The following is a 16,369-nucleotide window of genomic DNA, read 5'->3' as shown; positions in this document are numbered from 1 at the left end:
ATTTTTATTGAAGATTAAGATTTTTACTATTTTTTCGAACCTGAATTTATTGTGTAAAGGTGCAGTAAGTAAAAAGTATTTAAAGGTTAAAGCATTGATAGACCTGACATAATTATATAATAGTTAAACAATACCTGGGAAAATCTGTCATTTATAATGTTTCCATGCAATTAATCTGGCTAGTTTGTTTTATTTTAAAGCTCTTGTTTATATTTATTTCTGGCCCAGAAATAAAAAATTGTATTCAATTGTTTTATATTATTCTATTATATATATAAAATATATATATTATTGTATTATTATTATTTTATAATATTCAATTCAATTGTGTTATATAATTATGTTACTAATATAAACAACAGAATTAATGACTTCTAACACTGACCACTCTTTCTCTTCTTTTAGGGAACTGTGGAGAAACTGCGAGAACATGAAAGCTGCAGTTCCACGGTCCATCTCCACCTCCTCCTGGAGGCTTTCCGAAGCATCCGTGTCTCTGTTCCTTCCCCACCTGAGAGGAGTGTGCACTTCCCAGGTCTAGACCTGCTCCTCCATGGCCAGAGCTCACCTTCTGTTTGCACTCAGTCGGGTGGTGATTTAGAGGTGGATGGGATGGATGGAGGGGCAAACGATATGGCACTCAGTCTTCACGATAACCAAGCTGAGCTGGAAGCGGGCCAGCAGCTTCACGCTCTTCAGCAGAGGCTGCAGATCATGGAGAACATCATCACGGCACTCAATCGCGAGGTGGAGAAAACCCAGCTCACCGTGACAGCTCTGGATAGAGACACCCAAACCAACACGCAGCTGGTGGAGCACTTGGAGAGCGTGGTATGTGCCTGAGGATGATTAGTTATATGAGAAATTGTGTGATTTAATAATCTTCTTGTGGTATATTCAATTATTGGCTTAAATTATTGGCACTGAAAAATTCTAACCTGACTTATGGGACTTTTTCAATCAGTATAAACAAATGAATTATTTCATCAAGTCTGATATAAAATTAGTCAGGACTCTGTTGGCTTTCAGTGTGAGATGTTTTGTTTTTCCCTCTGTTGGATAACCTTTCACAGAATTTTAATGGTTGAAGATAAACACCTTCAAATTTTAGCTGCTCATAAACAAGCACTTGGGGTGTCTCAGAGAGCAGAAATGGGTTTGATATCACCATTTACTCTGAACATTTGTGTAAAATTATCTAACCATTTTTGTTTTTTTAAACTTGCCTATGAATATTGCCCTTAGTAGGCTAGGGAAAAACAGGATGCTTTTAAAAACTACAAAATATTTAAAGCCTGAGTGACTACTTTCATGCACTATATTGCCAAAAGTTTTGGGACACCCCTCCAAATCATTGAATTCAGGGGTTGGGCTCGGCCCCTTAGTTCCAGTGAAAGGAACTCGTAATGCTTCAGCACACTAAGACATTTTGTACAATTTCATGCTCCTTCTTTTGACCATTCCTCTAGAAGAGCCTTTTTGAGGTCAGGCACTGATGTTGGACGAGAAGGACTGGCTCGCAGTCTCCACTCTAATTCATCCCATCTATTCTATCAGGTTGAGGTCAGGACTCTGTGCAGGCCAGTCATGTTCCTCCACACCAAACTCACTCATCCATGTATTTATGGACCTTGCTTTGTGCACTGGTGTGCAGCCATGTTGGAACAGGAAGGGGTCATCCCCAAACTGTTCCCACAAAGAAATTGTCCAAAATGTCTTGGTATGCTGAAGCATTAAGAGTTCCTTTGGCAATACAGTGTATGAGCTTCATATTAAGCATCACTGTGGAGTGTGACATGACAAAGACATTAAGTACTGAACATAGACACAACAAAACAGGAGGAAATTCCATTTTTTGGCCTCTGTTACAAAGAGGAAATGGACCAACAGATTTTAGTCTTCAGTATCAAACTCTGAAATTACCCCTTTTGTCTGCTATGTTTTCACTGCTATACGATGATCTTATCTTCTAACTGAGTGTAGGATAACCTGAATAACTATTTTAAGACGTACTTATCACAACCTAATGTGATAAGACCCCAGTAAGGAACTCCATTAAAAGATTTGTGCCTTGTTATCTCTTGCTGCAAGTCCATTAAGGATGTCATAACCTTTACCAAAGTACTTCATATTAAATACCTTATCTGTGTTCCTCAAGCACCACTAACCGATCTACTGTCATTAGTATGGTTTAAATAGTGCATATAGTCTTCCTGATGCTGACATGTCAAAGCGTTCTTCCATAATCAGGGTGGAATCTATGAGCTGGCAATGCAGTGAGGACAATGGTTTATTTAAGACGAAAAAAAAAATGGTTGTAATTCACTGTAAACAGCCCCAAGATGCTTTTAATGCCTATAATAATATAAAAAAGTAAAACCTGAATGCATGTGCACTTATGAGCATTTCCCTCTTGTGGATGCTAAACAGATTAATCAGGCATAACATTATGAGCAGTGAGAGGTGAAGTGAATAACACTGATGATCTCCTCATTATGGCACCTGTTAGTGGGTGGGATATATTAGGCAGCAAGTGGACATTTTGTCCTCAAAGTTGATGTGTTAGAAGAAAATGGGCAAGTGTAAGGATTTGAGCGAGTTTGACAAGGGCCAAATTGTGATGGCTAGACGACTGGATCAGAGCATCTATAAAAAATTGCAGCTCTTGTGGGGTGTTCCCGGTCTGCAGTGGTCAGTATCTATCAAAAGTGGTCCAAGGAAAGAACAGTGGTGAACCGGCGACAGGGTCATGGACGGCCAAGTCTCATTGATGGACATGGGGAGTGAAGGCTGGACCGTGTGATCTGATCTAACAGATGAGCTACTGTTGCTCAGATGACTAAAGAAGTTAATGCTGGTTCTGATAGAAAGGTGTCAGAATTTCTTTTATTTATACTTAACTTTATGGGAACTGAATAATCATACTTACATTTCCAAGCAAATAAAATGAACCTTTTACTCCTTATATTTAGTTTTCCCTTTTCAAAGTTCTTCTTATAAATCATGTACTTCTCTCAGGCCTGTCTCGGCTCAGCATCCGATAAAAAAATCATGCCAATTTGTCATCTTCAGTAAGCTTCTCATGCTACACAATCTGTGTGTGTCTGAACGAAGAAGAAGCCACTGGACCGTTGTGTTGAACTTGATTGGATGGATTGGATCGGCCCTGGATCTATCTCAGTAAAATAGTTCAGTATGATAAAGACTGGGTGTCTCTTTGGCATCCCTTAAAGGCATGAATTAATAGAATTTGCATAACATTGCATGTTGAAGTTGTCCATTTTCTAGCTACATTTAGCCCTGATTTAGTTGTAATCACGGGTTAGAGTCCTGTAACTGATGCAACTGCCTATAGAAGTCAAAATCTATCTAATGGTAAATATTGGTTACTTCTGATTCATTCATTAGCAAACTAGGTAGCATAATCATGCACATTGCAGAGCACTACAGAATGAAGCTGCGTTTCACATTAAAAACATGGCATTTTTCATCATGTTTTATAACTACGGCGCATATCTATTGACTCGTTTGCACTGGTAATGCTAATGAAGTTAACAAAAGCTGCTCCGGCACCTGTGCTCAATCCCCCGTGCATGCTGCTTCATCTCCATCAATAATGTAAATAGTCATTCGAAACGTCTAAATTCATTTTCTGTTCTGCAAACAAGCTCATAATTTTCCTCCTGGTTGATTTTGTTTGCAAGTCAGATGCACGTGTGTCTGACTGTGAATGACTGATATGGTGAGTTAGAAATGAGTTCACTGTAAATCAATGATATTCTAGTGGAAATTTATTCCTGGCTCATGTACAGCATGGGTTTGATTTAACTAGAAATAAATAAAGATTCTGTATCTGGGACTCCTGTGTGTATCGATAAAAGCCTCAGGGGATGAGTTCGTGAGCCTGGTTTGGTGAGCTCAGAGCAGTCAGGTGATAAAGACATATCATTATCGCTGCATGAGCCAGCTTGTTATCAGTCCAGAGTTGTGTAGCTGTGCAGGATTACGTCCCTGAACTCGCGAATCTCATTTAAAAAACTGATACCCTGCGAAAAGATCAGACCAAGGTTTGTAGTAAATGTGTTCATTCTGGCAGATCTGAGAAAGCCTGTCGCTTTATGATGCATATACATAAATATAAAATAAATAAAGCAATGAAGAATATCTCTGTGGAGTGTTGGACTGTCCTGTCCCGTTTTGACAGATTGCATGTTGTGGTGGGTTTTTTTTTTTTTTTAGGTTGCAGACCAGCAGCAGAGGATGATCAGGAAAGACTTGCACATTGCCTCCCTGCAGCAGAGCATCAGTGCGCAGCAGGACGTGTCTCATGACGGCACGTTTCTCTGGAAGATCTGTGATGTCAGTCAGAAGCTAAGAGAGGCATCCACAGGGCAAATGAGCAGCCAGTACTCACCAGGTATACATATACATATATATATATATATATACATACACAAACACACACGCACAACCGCGTGCTGCAGGGATGGATCTGTATGCAGTATAGAATGCATTTTATTTTATAACACAATGCAAGAGGGCCCAAAACTTCCTTTATAATCTTTATAATAATCTATTATCTATTATTATAATCTAATAAATATTAGTAGATCATATATATATATATATATATATATATATATATATACACCGATCAGGCATAACATTATGAGCAGTGACAGGTGACGTGAATAACACTCCTCATCATGGTACCTGTTAGTGGGTGGGATATATTAGGCAGCAAGTGAACATTTTGTCCTCAAAGTTGATGTGTTAGAAGCAGGAAAAATGGACAAGCGTAAGGATTTGAGCGAGTTTGACAAGGGCCAAATTGTGATGGCTAGACCACTGGATCAGAGCATCTCCAAAACTGCAGCTCTTGTGAGGTGTTCCCGGTCTGCAGTGGTCAGTATCTATCAAAAGTGGTCCAAGGAAGGAACAGTGGAGAACTAGCGACAGGGTCACTGGATGGCCAAGGCTCACTGATGCACGTGGGCAGCGAAGGCTGGTCCGTGTGATCCGATCCAACAGACAAGCTACTGTTGCTCAAATTACTGAAGAAGTTAATGCTGGTTCTGATAGAATGGCATCAGAATACACAGTGCATCACAGTTCTGCAGTGGGGAAACTTATAGGACTTAAAGGATCTGCTGCTAACATCTTGGTGCCAGATGCCACAGCACACCTTCAGGGATCTAGAGTCCATGCCTTGACGGGTCAGGGCTGTTTTGGCAGGAAAAGGGGGACCAACACAATATTAGGCAGGTGGTTATAATACTATGCCTGATCTGTGTACACACTGTGTGTATTATAATTATTGTTTTAGCAGTCGTATCTGTGTTTCGAGTTAAGGCCGTGTTCATACTGTGTGATTTCTTTTAAATGTCAGAAACACTGACCTGCACATATTACAACTTAGTCATCTTTAAGGAAAATAATCATCTTTGAGGATATAACTTGAACAAAATCCAAACAATAATGTTCACGTGACAGAGATAAATATATTGATTTCTATCTTTTATGTCTTATCATTTTTATACTTCGTGTCACTCCCTCATGTTTGGAATTGCTCTGTTTACTTCTTTTTCAGCCTTCTATACATCCAAGTATGGATTTAAAGTGTGCATGCGGTTGTACATGTTTGGAGACGGACAGGGGAAGGGGACGCACATGTCTCTTTTCTTCGTGATTATGAAAGGAGAGTACGACCCACTTCTCTCATGGCCTTTCAAACACAAGGTAAGAATGAACGAGAGTCACTCAGTACACAGAAACATCACCCAGAAACAACATCAGACGCAGTAGCTAGAGCTCCAGGCTGGATTATTCCAAGTTTCTTGACTGGATTTTCTTCTGTTTTTTGAATAAAATCCTTGTTGCTATGGCTGCATTTGACACAGCAAAACAGGTCAATATGTTCTGGCATCAGTGTGAATGGTTTTAGTGTGACGACCCCGAGACTTTAAAAGGAAATGTTATTAAAATGGGAAAAAAAAACTTCTTGTCAAGTTCATATCACCATCACTATATATTCTAAGAGCTTGGAGTTTTATAGTTCTGACTGACAGTTCTGTTATTTTAATAGTTTGAGTCATAAAAGATTTGACACTCAATACAGTGAGTGCAGGAACAACATTCTTCAGACTTCCGTGTGGAGATTTTCTACGAGATAGACACTATATTGCCAAAAGTTTTGGGACATCTGCCTTTACATGCACATGAATGTAATATGCAGTTGGCCCGTCCTTTGCAGCTATAACAGCTTCAATTCTTCTGGGAAGGATTTCCACAAAGTTTAGGAGCGTGTTTATGGGAATTTTTGACCATTCCTCTAGAAGCACATTTGTGAGGTCAGGCACTGATGTTGGACGAGAAGGTCTGGCTCTGTCTCCGCTCTAATTCATCCCAAAGGTGTTCTGTCGTATTGAGGTCAGGACTCTGTGCAGGCCAGTCAAGTTCCTCCACACCAAACTCGCTCATCCATGTCTTTATGGACCTTGCTTTGTGCACTGGTGTGCAGTCATGTTGGAACAGGAAGGGGTCATCCCCAAACTGTTCCCACAAAGTTGGGAGCATGAAATTGTCCAAAATGTCTTGGTATGCTGAAGCATTAAGAGTTCCTTTCACTGGAACTAAGGGGCCAAGCCCAGCTCCTGAAAAACAACACCTGAATTCAATTTTTGTTGGGTGGGTGTCCCAAAACTTTTGGCAATATAGTGTAGTTCTGAAAATTACACATGTTGTAATAATAATAATAATAATAATTATTATTATTGTTGTTGTTTGTTTGTGTTTATCTTATTTGTTTATTTTTTATAGTTCGGTATCACATAATTATTATATACTAATACAATTTGAGCAAAACTATTTAAGATAAAGACAATTTCAGAAACATTTTCTACCAGATATATAGTAGATTAATAATTACTTCCTATCTGACGTAACTACGGCCTTCTTCCTCTTTCCAGGTGACTTTCTTCCTCATTGACCAGAACCAAAGAGAGCATGTAATCGACACATTCCGTCCCGACCTCTCATCCATATCGTTCCAGCGGCCCGTGTCGGAAATGAACGTGGCCAGCGGCTGCCCTCTCTTCTTCCCTCTGGCCAAGCTGCGCTCCCTGAAACATGCATACTGCAAAGACGACGCGCTTTTTATCAAGTGTGTGGTGGACTGTTCATCCTGAATGATGAAGGAGGGACTGCGGAAAATCTGCATTGGGATGACGAAATATGCTTTATAGCAGTCATGTGTGATAAAAGACATTTCCATGATAGAATGTGAGCAAAAAAATATATATATATATATACAGTATATGCTTATCCATATCATGTTGTCACATCACTCACTTCTGCATAAAAAGTACTTCAAAATACACACAAAGGGTATACCACATTTGTGGAGAATTTTGTGATATTTTTGTCACATGCACACAATGACCACTCATAAATTCCTGCAGCTGCTGTAGGCCTCTTGGTAGCCTCTCTGATCAGTTTCCTCCTCGCTTTTCCATCCTGTGGGCCGTCCTTGCAATTACATTACATTTCTGGCATTTAGCCAGATGGCTTTATCTAGGGCGCCTTACTTTTATACAACTGACCAATTGAGGGTTAAGGGCCTTGCTCAAGGGCCCAGCAGTGGCAGTTTGGTGGACCTGGGATTCCAAATCACAACCTTCCGATCAGTAATCCTTAACCATTAAGCTAGCAAATCCCCTGTCTTAGTGTCTTAGTTGTACCAACCACCTTCCACTTCTTAATAATACATTTCACTGGAGATCTTTTGACAGTGCCTTGCCATCCATGGTTGATTGTTTGCTTCAGATGCACTACCATGCTCCAAGAATAGCTATTTGTATGCTGAGCTGATCAAAATGACCACAAGCGATCACAAATAGAAGTCAAATGGCTTGGTGTACCACTGAGACGATGATTAGCTACACCAGTCATTTTTAGGAGGCGGGGTTCTCCTTTATCCAGCTCAGTGATTCTGTTTTTTATTTTTTCTGACCTGTTGCTGTTATATCTTTCATTTGGATGTTATAAGTTGCACTGATATAAATACAGCTGGATAAAACAAAAATTGCATCTTTTCTTAGTTTCAGACTGTTAAGAAACAAAATGTGATTATTTGGAAGAGGATTCTTTTCTATACCCACTGTGTGTACTGGAATTGTAAGGTTTTTTATAAGTGTAATGATTTACATACCATTTTGATGAATTCTATTTTTTTATATATATATATTTTATAGAATATCTATCTAAATTTCTCATGAACCTCTGTAGAGCTGACAGGGAGCTGTTCGTGGACAAATAATTTATTTAATGCCAATAAATTATGTAGAAATGCTTTTTAACCTTGCCTTGGTGTCATCCTTCCAAGATCGCATCTAGTAATGGAGCCAACAAACACACACCACGAGTAGATTAAGTTATTAATGTAGAGCTAGGCATTGTGTCTTTCAGTAGAATTGGAAGAAAACCTTGAAATACAGTTTTCTCCGTTTTTCACTTTTGAATAATCCATCATTTCAGTTCAGGAAAACTGAAATAGTTTTCAGAGCAATGTGAAGTAAAGAAATAAAATAAAATATCAGAATTTGACTGCGTAAAGTGTTTTCACAGACTGCCGCCTATGCTGGCTTTAAAGCCGAAGGAATTCAGGAAATTGTATTTGCAGCCTCTACACAAGTTACACATCAGTGGTTGTACCAGCCATTTACAGAAGTAAGCCAGTGATAACAACAGAGTTAACGTTCATGTAGTCAGCCAGTCAAGAAACACTAGATCCCATCCAACGTTATGAAAACTACTTAAAATTATTACACTGATATAACTCTATTATTAGATTGGAGATGAGGTGTGGGAATGTGGGACTATTCACAGCTCTGTGGAATTTTAAAGGGTAACGGATACATTTTTCGGGGTTTGGTTGGTTTGTTTGCAAAAAAAGGTTTTCAGGGAAATGTATTTGCTGTCACAATATATACAGCAATTGTTGATGATTAATAGTGCAGACAGTTACAGTTTCCCATTTAAAGTGTATTCTTGTCTTGTGCCCAGGATGAAGCAGATAATAATAATGATCTTTTTACAGTAAATATTAATAATAATAATTAACAACAATAGCAATTATTTAAACTAATCAATCAAGCAAGCAAGCAATAATTCAATCCAATCAACCAATCAGTCAGTCAGTCAGTCAGTCAGTCAATGAACCAATCATTCAGTCAGTCAGTCAGACAATCATTCAGTCAGTCAGTCAGACAGTCAGTCAGTCAGTCAGTCAGTCAGTCAGATAATCAGTCAGTCAGTCAGACAGTCAGATAATCAGTCAGTCAGATAATCAGTCAGTCAGTCAGACAGTCAGTCAGTCAGATAATCAGTCAGTCAGATAATCAGTCAGTCAGTCAGACAGTCAGTCAGTCAGATAATCAGTCAGTCAGATAATCAGTCAGTCAGTCAGACAGTCAGTCAGTCAGATAATCAGTCAGTCAGATAATCAGTCAGTCAGTCAGACAGTCAGACAGTCAGATAATCAGTCAGTCAGATAATCAGTCAGTCAGTCAGACAGTCAGATAATCAGTCAGTCAGTCAGTCAGTCAGATAATCAGTCAGTCAGTCAGATAATCAGTCAGTCAGATAATCAATCAGTCAGTCAGTCAGTCAGTCAGTCAGATAATCAGTCAGTCAGTCAGATAATCAGTCAGTCAGTCAGACAGTCAGATAATCAGTCAGTCAGTCAGATAATCAGTCAGTCAGTCAGTCAGTCAGTCAGATAATCAATCAGTCAGTCAGTCAGTCAGATAATCAATCAGTCAGTCAGTCAGTCAGTCAGATAATCAGTCAGTCAGTCAGACAGTCAGATAATCAGTCAGTCAGTCAGTCAGTCAGTCAGATAATCAGTCAGTCAGTCAGTCAGATAATCAGTCAGTCAGTCAGATAATCAGTCAGTCAGTCAGTCAGTCAGACAGTCAGATAATCAGTCAGTCAGTCAGATAATCAGTCAGTCAGTCAGTCAGTCAGATAATCAGTCAGTCAGTCAGTCAGATAATCAGTCAGTCAGTCAGTCAGTCAGTCAGTCAGTCAGACAGTCAGATAATCAGTCAGTCAGTCAGACAGTCAGATAATCAGTCAGTCAGTCAGATAATCAGTCAGTCAGTCAGACAGTCAGATAATCAGTCAGTCAGTCAGATAATCAGTCAGTCAGTCAGTCAGTCAGATAATCAGTCAGTCAGTCAGATAATCAGTCAGTCAGTCAGTCAGATAATCAGTCAGTCAGTCAGACAGTCAGATAATCAGTCAGTCAGTCAGATAATCAGTCAGTCAGTCAGACAGTCAGATAATCAGTCAGTCAGACAGTCAGATAATCAGTCAGTCAGTCAGATAATCAGTCAGTCAGATAATCAGTCAGTCAGATAATCAGTCAGTCAGACAGTCAGATAATCAGTCAGTCAGATAATCAGTCAGTCAGATAATCAGTCAGTCAGATAATCAGTCAGTCAGATAATCAGTCAGTCAGACAGTCAGATAATCAGTCAGTCAGATAATCAGTCAGTCAGACAGTCAGATAATCAGTCAGTCAGATAATCAGTCAGTCAGATAATCAGTCAGTCAGATAATCAGTCAGTCAGACAGTCAGATAATCAGTCAGTCAGTCAGTCAGTCAGTCAGTCAGTCAGATAATCAGTCAGTCAGTCAGTCAGTCAGATAATCAGTCAGTCAGTCAGATAATCAGTCAGTCAGTCAGTCAGATAATCAGTCAGTCAGTCAGACAGTCAGATAATCAGTCAGTCAGTCAGATAATCAGTCAGTCAGTCAGACAGTCAGATAATCAGTCAGTCAGACAGTCAGATAATCAGTCAGTCAGTCAGATAATCAGTCAGTCAGATAATCAGTCAGTCAGATAATCAGTCAGTCAGACAGTCAGATAATCAGTCAGTCAGATAATCAGTCAGTCAGACAGTCAGATAATCAGTCAGTCAGATAATCAGTCAGTCAGATAATCAGTCAGTCAGACAGTCAGATAATCAGTCAGTCAGACAGTCAGATAATCAGTCAGTCAGTCAGTCAGTCAGATAATCAATCAGTCAGTCAGTCAGTCAGTCAGATAATCAGTCAGTCAGTCAGATAATCAGTCAGTCAGTCAGACAGTCAGATAATCAGTCAGTCAGTCAGATAATCAGTCAGTCAGTCAGATAATCAGTCAGTCAGTCAGTCAGACAGTCAGATAATCAGTCAGTCAGTCAGATAATCAGTCAGTCAGTCAGACAGTCAGATAATCAGTCAGACAGTCAGATAATCAGTCAGACAGTCAGATAATCAGTCAGTCAGTCAGACAGTCAGATAATCAGTCAGACAGTCAGATAATCAGTCAGACAGTCAGATAATCAGTCAGTCAGTCAGATAATCAGTCAGTCAGTCAGACAGTCAGATAATCAGTCAGACAGTCAGATAATCAGTCAGACAGTCAGATAATCAGTCAGTCAGTCAGATAATCAGTCAGTCAGTCAGATAATCAGTCAGTCAGTCAGTCAGTCAGATAATCAGTCAGACAGTCAGATAATCAGTCAGTCAGTCAGATAATCAGTCAGTCAGTCAGTCAGATAATCAGTCAGACAGTCAGATAATCAGTCAGACAGTCAGATAATCAGTCAGTCAGTCAGTCAGTCAGTCAGATAATCAGTCAGACAGTCAGATAATCAGTCAGACAGTCAGATAATCAGTCAGTCAGTCAGATAATCAGTCAGTCAGTCAGTCAGTCAGTCAGATAATCAGTCAGACAGTCAGATAATCAGTCAGACAGTCAGATAATCAGTCAGTCAGTCAGATAATCAGTCAGTCAGTCAGTCAGTCAGATAATCAGTCAGTCAGTCAGATAATCAGTCAGTCAGTCAGATAATCAGTCAGTCAGTCAGATAATCAGTCAGTCAGTCAGTCAGTCAGATAATCAGTCAGTCAGTCAGATAATCAGTCAGTCAGTCAGTCAGATAATCAGTCAGTCAGTCAGATAATCAGTCAGTCAGTCAGTCAGATAATCAGTCAGCCAGTCAGTCAGATAATCAGTCAGTCAGTCAGATAATCAGTCAGACAGTCAGATAATCAGTCAGTCAGTCAGATAATCAGTCAGTCAGTCAGATAATCAGTCAGCCAGTCAGTCAGATAATCAGTCAGTCAGTCAGATAATCAGTCAGTCAGTCAGATAATCAGTCAGTCAGTCAGATAATCAGTCAGTCAGTCAGTCAGTCAGATAATCAGTCAGTCAGTCAGATAATCAGTCAGTCAGTCAGTCAGATAATCAGTCAGTCAGTCAGATAATCAGTCAGTCAGTCAGTCAGATAATCAGTCAGCCAGTCAGTCAGATAATCAGTCAGTCAGTCAGATAATCAGTCAGACAGTCAGATAATCAGTCAGTCAGTCAGATAATCAGTCAGTCAGTCAGATAATCAGTCAGTCAGTCAGTCAGATAATCAGTCAGTCAGTCAGATAATCAGTCAGTCAGTCAGTCAGATAATCAGTCAGCCAGTCAGTCAGATAATCAGTCAGTCAGTCAGATAATCAGTCAGTCAGTCAGATAATCAGTCAGACAGTCAGATAATCAGTCAGTCAGTCAGATAATCAGTCAGTCAGTCAGATAATCAGTCAGCCAGTCAGTCAGATAATCAGTCAGTCAGTCAGATAATCAGTCAGACAGTCAGATAATCAGTCAGTCAGTCAGATAATCAGTCAGTCAGTCAGATAATCAGTCAGTCAGTCAGATAATCAGTCAGTCAGTCCATCAATCAACGAACCAATCATTCATTCATTCATTCATTCAGTCAGTCAGACAATCAGTCAGTCCATCAATCAATATTGCTGTTAAGTATAATTAATGTATATTTAATCAACATCATCACTATCCTAACTGTAATTCTTCTTCTTCTTCTTGCTGTTGATGTTAAATGTCATGTTTTACTTCTACTATTACTAATAATAATAAAACAGAATGTTGGCTTTTTCAAGCCAACATGATGATGATGATGATGATGATGATGATTTGGAGACTCAGTAGTTCGGTACAGTAGATGCGTAATAACAACTGAACTAAAATGTATCTGACTTCTAAACTCATATAACAACATCAAACCAAGGTTTATCTTGTCACAACTAATGAATGAACGAACGGGAGCGCCCTTACTTATGTAAAAACCTCGTTTCGTTACCGCCGCGCAGTCGCTATCGCTGCAAGGCCGCGTCCCAAACCCGCGTCACCGACTAGTGCACCCACCTGTAGCGCTGTGCTGGTTAGCCGTGGCGTACTACTCCTCTTGTGTACTACCTAGTGGCCTTGTGCGCGGTTTGGGACGCGACCTGCGAGAGACGGCACTTCCGGCGTGCAAGATGACGGAGGGGGCGATGTTAATTACATAAGCAAAACGTAAACGCTTCGCGGGAAAAGGTGAAAAAATGGCGACTCGCACTGAGTCTGTTTGCGCGTCCGGCTGAGGCTGAGAGAAACTTTCATCCTAGCGAATGGAAATATCGCACCGTGGCTGGAGCGCCGACATTTTTTTGGGCGAGGGAACCTTTTATCCCCCCTTTCCCGGGAGAGGAGAGGAATCAAGACGGTAAATGAAAGAAAACGGATTTTTTTCTCTCGCATGCCATCAGCTAGGCGAAGCTAACTGTAACTCCGTTCAAAGTGAACGCTACTGGAAAGCCTGGATGCAGATATAGCGTTACAGTGTAGCGTCCCCTCCCTTTTCTTTTCTTCTTTTTACACTAACATCATTTTTTTTATTATTATTATTATTTTTTTTAGAATTTTACTTTCAAATAAAGGGGGGGGGGGTTTGGGGTCCGAGCTGCATTGTTTTAAAGTGGAAGAGAAAAGTTTTGTCATGCGAGCTAAAGTTAGTTCATTTTGAATCTCTGAGCCAGGGAGGGAAATATTATTAGCTTCAGTGCTAGCGCCTTGACTATTTTATGTTATTTCATTTAATTAGCAGTTTCTATTTAACTTTTGCTAATTTGTCACGTGAATAAAAAAAAATTATAATAATAACCTACATCCATGGGGGTGCAGTGAGTGATAAACAAGCATAAAAGAACTGCATTCTGCTAATTACCCTACGTTATAACTGCTTTATAACGGGTATGTCTCTATAGACCCAGTGCCATCCCCAGTGCACTCTTTTCCATAACAACATTAACCCCTTGATCCCCTTACTGTACAACAGCACTATGGATTTTCCTGTTTATTTATTTATTTATTAAGCAAACTCAATGAAATTTTCTCCAGCCCAAGGACGAGTAAGCCTCCAGGACTTGAAGCGGTTAAAAACCACACCCAGTTATTTTATGTGAGATGTTTGTTGGATGTTGAACGAGTGCCAGTGTGCCACCTTACATCTCCAGAGTCCCTTGCCTCATGTCCGGTCACTTTTCCCGGATTCTTCCGTCCTAAAAACATGCCAGTAGATCAGTAGACCTTCTCTATGAAGGTGTATGAGTGTGTGTGCATCCAGGATGATATCCAGCATCACTCCTGGATAGATCAACACCGCCCTCGATCTGGATACTAAGTCAGAAACGTATATATCTTGACGTACACGATGATTTATTTATTTATTTTAAATAAGAAAAGCTAATAAATTCGAGAGATTCAGGGGGGAAAGTCTTTACCTTTTCTTCCCATTGAAAATAATGGACATAAACCCAGGTGAAGGAGCAACATCACGTCAAGCTGAGAGTCGGTGAACTGCATCCAAGGTTTCGTTCTTTCATACGTTAAACGTTTTGGTTTTTTGTTTTTTTTTAAGGTTTGATCCGTTTTGCTAGGGCCGTGTTAGACGACCCTTGGCTTTCCATGTCGCTGTGACAAAAAAAAAAAGAAGGGCCCCAATTCAGCAGGTCTGTAGCTGACTTCCTTATTGAAACCATGCTGCTCTCTGTCTCACTCACTGCTGGTTGTGTTTGAGTCATCAAACTGTCCCTGAAACACAGCGTGGTACTTTCTGTCTGTTTTTTTTTTTCTTTCTTCTTATGTGCAAAGTGTATGGAACAGGGCAAAAATGTGGTTTGCTGCATGTGTGTGTGCGTTAGGGGCGTTCTCTTTACCACGCTGTTTCGTCTTCCTTTTCCTGCTCGGCTCTGGAAAGGAAATAGACGGGAGATGTTGCCGGTTTAACAGGAGGTCTCAGAATCAATCACTTCAGATGGAAATCATGATTCTTGTGCATGCTGCTCAAGCTGATTGTTGTAGAAAGGAGTAGCTGGTGAAAATCTATCGCCGTTGTCAACGGAACGGCAGTACTCTCACTTTTAACCCTTTAAACTCCAACTCACTTTCTTAACTTCAGGCTACAGGCTTTTCGTATCGGCAGTACTGCGCTGTCGAAGTCTCGACTTCAAGTGACAGGTTTGCATTGACGTGCTCGTTCTAATGACGTTACCGCTTCTGTAGTAACAGGTCATTCACAGCGACTGGTATAGTGGATGCTCCACATGTGTGTATGTGTTGATGCAGTGAAATACTTTGTGTTTATATAAGCGTCATTAGTGCCTGCGTCAAGCTTTCCGACATGGGGAAGTCATCTGAACAGATATCTCAGTTCTTCTGTAACTGAGGGGGGGTTATATACCGATCAGACATTAACATTTTGACTACCTGACTAATATTGTGTTGGTCCGCCTTTTGTTGTCAAAACAGCCCTGACCTGTCGAGGCATGGACTCCACTAGATCCCTGAAGGTGTGCTGTGGTAAGTGGCACCAAGATGTTAGCAGCAGATGCTTTAAGTCCTGTAAGTTGCGAGGTGGGGCCTCCATGGATCGGACTTGTTTGTCCAGCACATCCCAACTCGATTGGATTAAGATCTTGGGAATTTCATTGTTGTGATCATCAAACCATTCCTGAACCATTTTTGCTTTGTGGCACGGCGCATTATCCTGCTGAAAGAGGCAGGGAATACCATTTCCATGACGGTGTACAGGGTCTGTAGCAATGCTTAAGTAGGTGGGACGTGTCAAAGTGACATCCACATGGATGGCAGAACCCAAGGTTTCCCATGGAGGCCCCACCTCACGACTTACAGGACTTAAAGGATTTAGAGGATACTTTTGATTTGGATACTTTTTTCACAATTTGTCCCTTGTCAAACTCAAATGTCAAATCCTTACACTTGTCCATTTTTTCCTGCTTCTAACACATCAACTTTGAGGACAAAATGTTCACTTGCTGCCTAATATATCAGACCCACTAACAGGTGCCATGATGACGAGATCATCAGTGTTATTCACTTTACCTGTCACTGCTCATAATGTTATGCCTGATCGGTGTACATGTATTAAACATGCATCATAACAGCATAGGGTAGGTATGTGTAGGG

General features: G+C 40.3%; 2 protein-coding genes across 4 annotated transcripts in view; both read left to right on the top strand.

The window, feature by feature from the left end:
- The window catches only part of traf1 (TNF receptor-associated factor 1), a 28,348-nt gene extending 19,982 nt beyond the window's left edge, over positions 1 to 8,366 (top strand). Inside the window, exons 7-10 of the mRNA XM_058388782.1 lie at positions 406 to 831; positions 4,240 to 4,417; positions 5,591 to 5,739; positions 6,969 to 8,366. Coding sequence (XP_058244765.1) covers positions 406 to 831; positions 4,240 to 4,417; positions 5,591 to 5,739; positions 6,969 to 7,187 — 972 coding nt within the window. The 3' untranslated portion in view covers positions 7,188 to 8,366. The remainder of the gene's footprint in view (positions 1 to 405; positions 832 to 4,239; positions 4,418 to 5,590; positions 5,740 to 6,968) is intronic.
- Positions 8,367 to 13,415: 5,049 nt separating this feature from the next.
- Positions 13,416 to 16,369, top strand: part of phf19 (PHD finger protein 19) — a 29,183-nt gene continuing 26,229 nt past the window's right edge. For all 3 annotated transcript variants that reach the window (XM_058390230.1, XM_058390231.1, XM_058390229.1), the window contains exon 1: positions 13,416 to 13,607. The gene's annotated coding sequence lies outside the window, so the exon portion shown is untranslated. The remainder of the gene's footprint in view (positions 13,608 to 16,369) is intronic.

This window comes from Hemibagrus wyckioides, linkage group LG05 (genome assembly GCF_019097595.1).
Source record: "Hemibagrus wyckioides isolate EC202008001 linkage group LG05, SWU_Hwy_1.0, whole genome shotgun sequence".
NCBI lineage: Eukaryota > Metazoa > Chordata > Actinopteri > Siluriformes > Bagridae > Hemibagrus > Hemibagrus wyckioides.
Note: the sequence above shows the minus strand (reverse complement) of the source record. Positions and strands in the feature narration are given on the sequence as shown.